This window comes from Mirounga leonina, unplaced genomic scaffold, assembly GCF_011800145.1.
Source record: "Mirounga leonina isolate KUSES-001 unplaced genomic scaffold, KU_Mleo_1.0 Mir_447, whole genome shotgun sequence".
In the NCBI taxonomy this organism is placed as follows: Eukaryota; Metazoa; Chordata; class Mammalia; order Carnivora; family Phocidae; genus Mirounga; species Mirounga leonina.
Genome location: NW_023270757.1, coordinates 232,297 through 244,703, shown reverse-complemented (window position 1 = coordinate 244,703; position 12,407 = coordinate 232,297). Strand labels below are relative to the sequence as shown.

The window sequence follows — 12,407 nt, the reverse complement described above, 5'->3', positions numbered from 1 at the left end:
AATTAACGGTCTGTCTGAAGCCAAGAGACGGTGTCGATGTGGGTAAACTGGATGACATTATGCTATATTTAGATTTCAGTTTGAAACCGGTGGTTAAGTTTGCATTTGTAATTTACATAGCTTTGTGCAAACACCATTATGTGAAACCTTTATGAGAACTGCTGTTGATCTAGGGAAATACGTCAGATGATCATTTTCAGCTCTTGGAAACATCTGTCAGATGATTGGGAAGATTGGCTTCATCTTTGTGATCATAAATGAAAACGTTTCTAGAATGTTCGTTTTGTTCTGTTGACCAGCATTCATATTTATAGGCCTGGTTCTGGACATGAACAAAAGGCTGCCCTTTGCATGTGAATTGACTGTTACATATCTCGTGTGTGTGACAGAACGTAACATGTTTTTTCAAGACTTAAAACTTGAAAGTGATTTTTTTCCCCCTTTGCTACTATTGCTACAAATGGCAATTTCGTCACCATCTGTGTTCATGCTCTTTCTTCAGTATCTTTCAAGCCGCGCGTTTTACAACTAAAAATGAGCCATGGCAGTTTAATTCCAGGCAACTCATTTCATCCTATCTTGGCTCTGGCTACCCTCATCCTTAGTTTGGGATGAGAGGCTGCTGGTTGTAGGGCTTGACAAGCTTGCACTTGCAGTTAATTTAATCATGCTACCTGGAGAAACCTGAAGGATTCATCCCAGTTCCTAGATTACCTTCCGCTCCTGTCTCTCTCTCACTTGACTTTGCACCCGCAGGAGAGCCTGGGGAAGGAAACCAGGCAGCTCTTTCCAAGGCCAAATGCCCTCAGAATCAGTGCAAGTGTTCACTTTGCTCTAATGATCTGTTTGGACAGCATGCTTCCTCTTTTGGCCAGTGTCTTGAGCATTCTAGTCACAAGTGTAGTTATTCACGGTTCCCACCTTCCTAATTTCTCGGAGCAGAGGAGTCTGAAATGTTTGCCTTTTGGTGCTGGTGAGTATTTTACTAGATAATGACAATGTCACTAGAGAATGACATTTTTGGAGGAAGTTTCCATTTTTCTAAAATTAAGTTCATCATTTTGAGGGCTGTTGACTCTGAATAGTCAGTGACATCCAGTAAATGGTCCAGCATGACCCCCTCAGGGGTACAGGATTAGGACAGTATGTTGTGCTCAAGAATGAAAAATCACCTTGTAGAAGAGAGTCATGACAATCCATTTTTTTGCCATGGCTTATGAAAAAGTCGCCTGAATTTCAATTCCAGTCTAGAATTTATTCAGAAAAGCGTTACTATTCCTGAGCTTGCTTCTGTCATAACTCCCAGAGGATACTAGTAGGATCGCTTCAGCATTTGTTTAGAATAGTTAAGTATATTTTACTCCAGAGAACAACTATAATAGGACTTAGTCAAAGCTATTTAAACTGTGTGTGTGTGCGCGCGCGCTCACTGCAAAATGTAATCCTTCACCTCAGGCAAAACCACTATATTCTTGGTTTGGGAAGACATTTTTTAAAGTGTCCTGTGGCTGGTTGGCATTCCTGGGGCTGCATTCCACTGAGCATGGTCCGAGGGAGCAGTATGGCAGTTGACATGTTAGGATCCCCTTAACAGTCAAGTGTTGGTGATGAAGCCCACAACTGCCTGAAAAAACAGCCATAGAACCACTTTTAAGTTTTCTTTTACTGTAGAAGTCCTAGTTCTCACCAAGACCATCGCAAAACCACATCAATTACTCTCTAAAGGTAGAAAAATACATGGCTGGGTTTCCCCCCTGCTTCTGAAAAAACAAATGTAGGAAAAAGGACAAGAACAGTCTTCACAATTGAGACATGAAATCAGAAGTAACCTTTGCAAGAAAGAGATTTGGAATGATTATTAATTTCAGCTTCACGGGTTGTAAGATATTCTGAAGAAAATCACGTTAGCATTCTTAGAAATGTTTCTGGAATTCTGATTTTGGTTTTTTGTTTTTCAGTGGTTTAAAATTTGAATGGGCTGAGGAAATACAAAAGTAGCAGTTTTTGAGTTTATTGGTTTACAAGTGATTATACTGTTTAGGAACTCAGTTATTAAATAAATTCTCTGACTCGTTTCCCTGCCTGCAAAATAAGTATATGTGACTCATCAATATTATTGTTACTCTTACGTTTTTTTTTTTAATTAACTGAGAGTTCAGTAAAATATTAAGAGGAAATATAGTATTTTGGACATTTGAATGATTTTAAGTAACTGAATTTTTCCTCTTGGTCTTTGCCCAGCGATATATCTGGCCAACAGATGAACCTTCTTCTGATGAAGTCTCTAGATGCCCTGGAAAATTGCTGCTTTGATCCTAGTCTTGAATATAAGTATGTTGGTTCCATTTCCTCTCTGATATTTGAAGACTGAATCTTTCTCTGCCATACGCTTTGCATTCAATTGTGAAATACTCGTAGGACTAGATCTTGAATTCCTTTGCAAAGAGTTTTCAGTAATCATCAGAACCTGTAATTAAAGGTACTTGTTCTAAAAACCATGTTTCAGCAACAGACCGTTTGCTTCGTTACAAAGCAACGGAATGTCATTTCATGGCTGTCATTAAGTTATTAATACCTTAGTTCTGTCTTGTACTTACCATATGAGGCATGTATCTGGAGACTTATATGCATGACTTAACCTTTTTAAATAGTTGAAACTATTCTTTGAATTTGATTGGACGAAGAGAACCTTTGACCCATAATTTAGATTTCCCGTGTGAAATCCAACGACTGAAGAATCAAAACGGAAACAAATATAGGGTACATCTGGGGTTCCCAAACTCCTCAATATTAATCGTTTCTCCCCGCCCCACCACAGACTTCATGCTTTTTAAAGATTTTGTCTATTAAACTAAATATCTTAAAATTTATTATTCCAGGGGCGCCTGGGTGGCTCAGTCGTTAAGCGTCTGCCTTCAGCTCAGGTCATCCCAGGATTCTGGGATCGAGCCCTGCATCGGGCTCCCTGCTCCGCGGGAAGCCTGCTTCTCCCTCTCCCACTCTCCCTGCTTGTGTTCCCTCTCTCGCTTGCTCGCTCGCTCTCTGTCAAATAAATAAATAAAATCTTTAAAAATAAATAAATAAAAAATAAATTTATTATTCCAGTCGTGAAAGGTAACCAAAAAAACAGGAATAATTAGAAAAGAATGTCTTGCACCTGGCTGGCTCAGTTGGTAGAGCACATGACTCTTAAACCAGGGGTTGTGAGTTTGAGCCCACGGTGGGTGTAGATATTACTTAAAAATAAAACCTTAAAAAATTAAAAGAATACCTCAATAACAAGTTAAGCATAGTCATTTAGTGAGACATTTAATGTTTTAATTGGTCTGTGAATTGTGTGGGAGAATATAGTTTTATTAGACTTCCTGAAATACTAACACAGTTGGGGACTTACGTTATATCTTTTTGGACTTCCACGTGTTTTGGAAGCTCTAGTTTAGATCCTCTGGTGTTCATTGTTACTAAAAAACTCAACAAATTATAAGCACTAACCTCCAGTTTATTAACTCATTTACTTTTTGCTGTTACAGGCACTGCTCAAATGTGACTGTTTACATTGGTGGCCTTTAGCAACTTAGGATCTAAAGTTACATTCATGTCATCTAGCCTGTTATGTTCAGACTGAGAAAAGAGTAACTAGTAGAAGTAACTGCATATCTCAAATATTTCATTATGAGTAGATAAAGTCAAATCTTCACTTCGTTGGTGGTAGTTACAGGATCTTCTTTCAGATGCAGGCTGAGATCAGATAAGAATCATTGACATCCACCCAGTTTATCATGAAACACTTTAGAGATGAAATGGGACGTTTTAAGAGTGTGGTTTTGAATATGGGAAAAGAGAGTTCAGTGGCATGATTGAAGTCTCTTGAATGTAGAAAATGATTAATGGAAGGGATAGGGCCATTTAGCTGTTACCGGGTCTGATGAAGAGTTGATATTTTGGAGTCCAATCCATGTGTTGGTGGTGTTGCCTTTTACAACCAAGGAGTAAGATAAATTTCTCTCCCCCTGCCCCGCCTTCCCCCAAAGGTATTCATCACAGCTATAGCTCAGGGTATTACAAAGCTGGGAACAAATTTGTGGATCAACTTACTGTAGGCTTTCAGCCAGTTGGAACAATCAGGAATGACTTACATATATTATCTCCACTAGTCTGATGGAAGTTTGTTTGAATGAAGGAGAACCATAGCGATAACTGAATTGTCCACAGTGTGGGTATTTATGCATATAACAAACCTCATGTGTGTAAGGACATTTAACATTACCCGTTAACTTTTTATATCGAGAAGATTCTTATTTCTTCATTATTGTTTCTTGATTCTTATCTCCTTAGTGATCAGCTGTGTTTGGCAGAGGAAAGGGTGGGCCCAGATAGGGACTAATCCTACTGAATTAAGTAGAATAGGGTCATCAGAAATTTCCCGTCCATTTAGTAAAGTCTTGCCTGTCTCTCAGAGCTCAGTTAAAAGCCCAGATCCTTCAAGAAACTCTCCATCTTCTTCAAACTCCCATTCTTTCTACAGTTAATGAAGTTTAGTATTCTGTCATTCCTAATGCTTTGTGGCTCTGTCTCTGGTTTCAGTTCAGCTGATACCAAGCAGCCGCATACTGTGCTAGGCATTTTCACATCCGTTTCTCCTGTCATTCAGCCCCAATGACAGTCTAAATATTGATACTAAAACAGGAACACTCATCGCTTTGGTTTACAGATTAAGAAAATGAGTTTCACACAGGAGATGGGTTCAAGGTCACACAGTCAGTAGCAGCTAGGGGAGGAACCTAGGTTGTCTGCCTTCAAAGCCAGGTTTCTGTCTCTTACATAGTTTGGTGGGGAGAAGACATTTCAGTAGACAGAAAGCAATTTGACACCTGACAATATGGTGTTGACTATTTTTTTTTTTTGACATGTGAGTGTGTCTCACTACTAAAAAGACAGACAGACAGACAGACACACTAGGCCCAGGCATAAAGTATTCCCCTGACTAATGAGATTCAGGAGTCTAGGGCAGTCCTCCCTCAAGTGAAATAGTGGAAGCATTACGGAGGTAGTTAATAGATCTGGGAGCTTGCCACCTCAAGTGATAGAATTCACCCAGAGCAAATTCACCACGCTTCCTTGATTTAATGGACACGTCCCTGCTGAGAGGACCCGGCACCCGGGCTGGCCGGAGTGTGTGGCCTTATCACTTACATTCTGCTGCCATCTAGTGGTACTCATTGTGCCATTGCCGTCCTCACAGCCTTAACTAGTCCTGCCATCCGTCAACGACCTGAGTGCTGGTTAATTACTATTGAGCTTTTACAAATATGATAACATCTCTATAGCACTTTGTAAAGGGCAATACGCTATAGAAATGTTAACTGTCATTAGAACTAATTATTAGATGGCCTCATACTTAATCTGCATGGTTGTCCACAATAAAGTAAGGAACTGAAGATTCATCTCTGGTTAATTTTAGAAACAATTTATCATATATCTCAGTTGATATAGCAACACGCAGAGCAGAATTGCATAGCTTTTAAGCCTCAGGTTTTCTTTTCGCCGGTGATATTTTAATATACTTGGATAAGAGATTCAAATAAGTAAAGACATAATAGGGCAGATAATTTTAAAACTCAAATTCTCTGTCATTTGTTAGTGTTCTTCAAGATTCATGTTAGTAATTAAAAAACCTGAAATTTATAGCTAATATTATCATTTGTTTCTATTTCATCTGTCTGAGACAACTCCATGGAACTCCTTTTTGTTTTCAGTGGAGGGAAAGATGTGAATGCTACCTCTGCCCAGTTGTTCTTGGTTTAGAGCTGACAAATATATCAAAGGGGAGCTAAGATGAGGTAAAATACATAGCAGTGCTGACCTAAGCACCTAGGAGAATCTTTAAGACTTAGGACAAAAAATAAACCCATTAAAATATAGACCACTTGGAAATCAGAAGAAAACATAAGGAATAAAGCTTCAGGACTACCTTCTTGGACCATGCTGGAAAAATGAGACAGAGTAGAAGGAGTTTAGAAGGTCAATAGATGCATACACCCTAGCATATTTATATTGGCACACGTATGTATATACGTAGTTAGATTATATATTCACATATGACAACAGTCATTGACCATTGTAGCAATGAATAGAATCGTTAGTGAATGGTAACGTTGCCCAAGAATAATTATGCTGTGATAATGTTAGGTAAATGTGAACTAGGAAACAGGATGTCTTTTTCTAAGCCTTTGTGCCCATATGCTTTTGGGTGGTAAAAGAGTTTTAGTCCAGGGGATAAAGATTTTTGCATGCCCAGAATAGCCCCAAAAAGCCAGACTTAGGATTACTTATTGAGAAAGATAAACCCCGATACTTAAAGTGAGCTTTGAGAGGTACCCTTTTTCCACCTGAAATCTGACACTCCTCTTTCTTAAATTAGTCTGGCAAGAAATGGGAATTGAGTTTTCTTGATTGAATCTTGGATAATATATTCAGTGTATTTACCACTGGTAAATTTTGCCTCCAACTGAATGTAAGAATCCAGTCTTGTTTTTGTTGTTGTTTTTCTTGTAGATCTTCTCTCCACTTTAGACTCTCTTGGAACCCTGCATTGGGTCAGTTCTTCAGCATTCAATATTGATTGAACTCTGTCCCTGTCAAAGTGGTATACTAGGTGCCACAGATAATGTGGTGAGGGAAAATCAGAAAATGTACCCACCCTCGTGGAGCTTGCAGACTAGTGAAGGACATGGGCAGAAATCAAACAGTCCTTCAAAAAATCCTCATCAGAATTGATAATTAAGGGGTGCCTGGGTGACTCAGTTGGTTAAGCACCTGCCTTCGGCTCAGGTCATGATCCCAGGGTCCTGGGATCGAGCCCCGTGTCTGGCTCTCCACTTGAAGAGCTTCTCCCTCTCCCTCTGCTCCTCCCCACCTTGCTCATACTCTCTCTCTCTCTCAAATAAATAAAATCTTTTTTAAAAAAAATTATAATTAAAATTGTCTGAATTAAATTAGTGTGGGGTGTTATGGGAGAGTCCCAAAGAGGTTCCCTGCTGGGCCAGGGAAGGTGTCCCTAAGGAAGTAACATTTGAAATCTTAATCGAAAGTAGCAGTTAAATAGTCAAGAGGGAGCAAAAGTCAAATTTTTCAAAGTATTAATCACATTTTGTCTAGCCATATCTTTGGTTCTAATTTTGTCAAATTTTTATATGCACCAGTATGGAAAGAGCCAAAAAAAAAAAAAAAAAAAAAAAAACCCCACACAAAAAAACAACCACACAAAAAACTTCCCTGTGGATTCTAAATGGAAACAAAGACTTTAAATCCATACTAATGAAGAGCGCCTTTCCTCCTTCAGAAATGTGATTTGTCTCAAAAGCATGCAGTGTTCAGATGTTAGATGCTGATTTAACTGGTTGGAAATGCATTATGCTAGTTGAGCTTGTTGTTAAGTTCCTGTAAGCTGTAACAGCAGTTCTGCCTGGCTAATGATGGATTATTACTGCAGTAGCTTCTTTACAAAGGCTTTCCTAATGCCAGATAGTTATGCAATGGAACCTAGAAAAACATGTTCGAGATACAGTGCCTTCTCATAGACATTTCATCAGGGCATCCCTACGGGGCCCTGAGAAGGGCCTGGGGCTTGGCAGATGGAGCAGAAGGCTGGGAATCCAAAGCCTCCGTCTCCTGGCCATGCTCTGCTGGAAACTCTCCATATGACCTTGAACAAATCCTGTAGCCTCTCTGTCCTTTTGCGGGTCTCTTTTCCGTTGTGGATGCTTCATTTGCAAGAGGTGTTTGAGGGAAGGAACTAACATGTTCAGGAAACGATGTGAAGGTTCTTGACGCCAGCCGAGGAGATAGATACTATATACGAGCAAAATGACATAACCTACGGGCTTTGAAATATGTTATTGGAGAAATGCCCTGGAATGGCAGTCTTCAGCGGCAGATATCATGGCAGGCAAGCCAAACCAGAGTCGGGATGATTTCTGAAAACAACTCAGCATTTCCTCAATTCAAAACACAACAATGATGACAAAAACTTTTTTTTTTTTTTTTTAGGTAGCAAATCACCCTACAGCTGCATTATCTTATCATAGTAACTAGAAGTTTTCTGGGAGAACAATTTTTTCTTTAAATGGATATGTATTCTTTCCCAAGAATTGGGACACAAAGCCTAAGATTCCAATTGAATTGTCACATGGGGTAACTTTTGACAAGCCTGTCATTTGTCCATTTTCTCTTCTGACCCAGTGGTACTCAGAGGGATCAGAGGGGAGAAGAGGATTAATGTCATTGTGCACAGACAAATACACAGTTTCTTTAAGAAATTCCACTTGTGGAAGTTGACTAGGAAACACGAAGCACTTAGCAGTACCTCATCATCGTGCCTTGCGACGTATCCCCCCAGTCATTAGTCAGATGTCCTCAGCTCATATTCTGAAATGGAGTCTTTTCTCTCATGCAGTTTGTCATAGCGCCGTCCACATGCGGACATGGGGGGATGGTGCGGAGGACCACAGAACTTCTCTAAGTGCAGGGGTGGAGCTGGTTGAACTTGACTTTTTATTCATCCTCCTACCTCACATGGAGTTTAACTCAAATCTGTTTCATATTTTCGTTTGTTCTTCTCCAGTGGGTCCACAGCACTAACATGGGCCATAGACCCCGGTTTTGATAGAAAGTTTTCCACTCAAGGGCAGGGGGGAGGTAGGCAGTGGGTGTACCTGTGATGGTTCATGGGGCACACTTATATACCAGGCAGCAGACTGAGAATGCAGCCATCTCATCTCAGGTCCAAGAGCAGTGTAAACTCCCATGAAAAGTGAAGAGCGTTGACATGGATTTCTGGTGATTTTAATGCCTGATTTTTTTTTTTTTTTTTCATCAAGCACGGGCTGTATATTGGGCGTTGGACTTGTTCTGTCCCTCATGAGCCACAGCAGCCAAACAGAGTCTCGAGTTCACGTGGCAGCATCGCTTCGGAAGCTCTCGACGTACCTAGATGACAGTGGGAGCCAAAGCAGAACATTTCAGGAGGTAGGAGCAGGGAGTTATGGCTTTCTTCCCTTTGTTGTCTTTTGTTTTCCTGTGGCCACTTACTTTCTATTTCTCATATTTTGGTAACCCTGAAATTAAATTCTTCCTCAGTTTCAACTGGGATAAGGAGAAAAATCTGAGTGGCAAACCACCAACATTAGATCATAAGGTTTTCAGACTGTGCAGCTGTTTAAATAAATTCAGACTTAAATGTGGCCTATAAGATAAGAGCCTTTAGTGAATGCAAAAACCCAAGCCGGCATCGCTAGAAGGCACTTTCTAAGAAGAGCTGCGATTTCCGGAGCAAGGTTCAATGGAGATTTTTAGAATTATGCTCGAGCCAAATGTAACTTTAAAAGATGGCCAGGAATAAGCTTAAGAAACTGTGGATCGAAAAAGGCATTTGATTTTTTTTTCTTTTCTTTTTTTTTTAATGTCAGCTAGCATGAAAAATCATTGAGGAAATTCCCTTTACCACACTTAATGAAAAGATTTTTCTGTTACGGTGCAAAAATACGCAGAATTGCAGTTCATGGGACACAGCTCTTGTGTGTCGACCGCGTTCAGAGTGGACTTCTGAGGTGTGTGTGTGTCTGCCCAGGTGAAGCTGCACGGCCTGGGCCCTGTCTTTGGGAGCACCCGGGGGTGACCTTTTGGCCTGGCCAGATTCCCTGTCTCATTAGAGCAGATTCTCTTTTCTCTGGGCCAGCCCACGAGCTATTGATGAGTACATAATGGCTACTCTGTCCCCCGCTCAGCCCCTCTGCTTTCAGCTATAGGACTTGTTGAATCGGTGAATTTCTCTGGGGCACAGAGGGTTGAAGTTTTGTTCTAATACATGCACCACATTTCCATTTTTAAAGGAGTTGCAGAGCACAGTTGAAAAGGACGCATCTTTTTAAGCAAAGGGAGAAAATTTTGCCACCAAGGGGCAGTTTGATTAATAAACGAAAGCAAGGTTTTTAGAGCCTGATGCTTCGGTCTGCCTTGATGTTTTGATTTATAAGGCCTCGAGCAGGCAGTTTGGTTTTTTTCCTCCCCTCTGATGTTTTATTATCCAATTTCAAACTTAGAAACAGCTTCCTTTCTGCATGCCGTATCGACTAGGGTTGGGAGTTGAACATTTCCACTTTGCCTGAACAGCATCTTTGTGAAGGAGGGCTTCGGGAGGAAAACGTGAGGTAGCGGTAAGGGGATGGTTAACCAGGATTTGCAAAAATTGAGGCTCAAGTAGACTGAGTGACTTGCCTGAAGTTTCTTAGCCTGTCAGTGGTCGACGTGGGACATACACCTGCGTGGGCCGTCTTGACTCCCAGCCTTCTCTTTTATTTATAATTTGTTCGTGTATTCATTTATTCATCTAGTCATTTATTAAATTAGCACAGCAGTGCTCTGAGGTAAGGAATATTACCTCTATTTTACACAATTTATGCGACTCTAAAACCCATACGCCTGGCCGCTCTGCCCCACTCCTTCTAGGAGGGAATCTGAAGGCAGCCATGCGTCGCATCTTTGAATTTCTTCTCCGGCTTGGCCTTGGATCAGAGCACATGGCTATTAGTAGCATTCACTGGGGATGAAAATCTAGCCTCTGCTGTCGATAGATCCAGTGTCTGACATGAGATGGTGAGGGAACTTGCTGATTTTGAGTCTAAAGACCTGGGTTTGAATCTCGCTTCGGTCACTGGCAAGCTATATGTAGTTGGACCTCAGCATCCCTACCTGTAAAGTGGGAATTCTGACCTGCATCTCATACCATCGTTAGGACACGTCGGGCAGCGAAACACTGCCTGGTCTGTGGTAGGCGTACTTGAATCCAGTCCTTATCCCGGAGAGAAGTTGGACAGAACACTGGTGTCCACTAAATCGTGTTCTTTCGTTTTCCCTCACGAAGAAACATCTCCTGTTGTCTCTTCTTCTAGGTCCTGGCCTATACCCTCAGCTGCGTGTGTACCTCAGCGTTCAGTACTGGGATCATTGAGGCTGCAGAGGCTGAAGATATCATGAACAAGCTTCTGATGTTGGTAGAAAACAACCAACAGGTTGGAATGCGCGCCCTGATTACTCCTCTCTTTGGGTCTCATGTTGCTGCTGAGTCCTAATTTTGACTGACTCTGATTAGACTATTATCAGAATGTTTTCGTGCCCAGAACTGAGGAACTTCTTTTTTTTTTTTTTTTTTTTTAAAGATTTTTATTTATTTATTTGACAGAAAGAGGCACAGCGAGAGAGGGAACACAAGCAGGAGGAGTGGGAGAGGGAGAAGCGGGCTTCCCGCAGAGCAGGGACCCCGATGCGGGGCTCGATCCCAGGACCCTGGGATCATGACCTGAGCCGAAGGCAGCCGCTTAACGACTGAGCCACCCAGGCGCCCCTTTTTTAAGATTTTTTAAAAATTTACTTGAGAGAGAGTGAGTGCACAAGTGGGTGGGGGGAGGGGCAGAGGGAGAGGGAGAAACAGACTCTCCCCACTGAGCAGGGAGCCTGAATGCGGGGCTCGATCCCACCACCCTGACATTATGACCTGAGGCAAAGGCAGACACTTAACCAGCTGAGCCACCGAGGCACCTCCAGAACTGAAGAACTTCTAACTTTCCTCACTACTCTAGCCAATGGTCACAGATGTCTTTTTTCTCTTCTTATACTCTATCTTGTGTAGGTACTTCTTTTTCTTTGTCAGAGGGAGTATAAAAGGCTTTTCTCTCTCTCCATCTCTATTTATAAAACTTTCAAGCATGTGGCTAGGGAATGTAAGGCTAGCGATAACAATTTGTAAAGATATGAATACTTAATGGACTCTGATAAGGCCAAACCTCAGCAAATTCAAAGCAGAGAATCTCTGTGACTGAATATGCATGGGACAATTTAAATACCTATAAGTTATATCAAATACCTTTAAAGTGTTCCCTCTGAAATATTATTCAGCCTTAAAAAGGAAGGAAATTCAGACACATGTGACAACATGGATGAATGTTGAGGACATGACACTAAGTGAAACAGACCAATCACAAAAAGACAAATACTGTATGATTCTATTGATATGAGGTACTTGGAGTAGTCAAAAGCTTAGAGACAGAGAGTAGAAAGGTGGTTGCCAGGGGCTTGGGGAGGGGGGAATGGGGAGTTATTGTTTAAGGGGTATAAGGTTCGAATTTGCAAGGTGAGAGAGTCCTGGAGATGGATGGTGGTGATGGTTGAACAGTATGAATGTACTTAATGCCACTGAAAAGTAGTAAAGATGGTAAATTGTATGTTATGTATATTTTACAACAATTAATGAAAAATATGTTCCCTCTGATTACACATGTTATAAAATTGCCCCGTCTGTATTTTTTTTAGATTCCTCCAAAGTCTCAGTATTGGCCATGGTGGATTATTGC

At 41.0% G+C, this 12,407-nt stretch overlaps 1 protein-coding gene across 4 annotated transcripts in view; it reads left to right on the top strand.

Moving 5' to 3' along the window:
* FOCAD (focadhesin) overlaps positions 1-12,407 on the top strand; it is a 310,037-nt gene that overhangs the window by 247,822 nt on the left and 49,808 nt on the right. For all 4 annotated transcript variants that reach the window (XM_034987916.1, XM_034987918.1, XM_034987917.1 and 1 more), the window contains 3 exons: positions 2,242-2,331; positions 8,880-9,027; positions 10,950-11,069. In XM_034987916.1, coding sequence (XP_034843807.1) covers positions 2,242-2,331; positions 8,880-9,027; positions 10,950-11,069 — 358 coding nt within the window. The remainder of the gene's footprint in view (positions 1-2,241; positions 2,332-8,879; positions 9,028-10,949; positions 11,070-12,407) is intronic.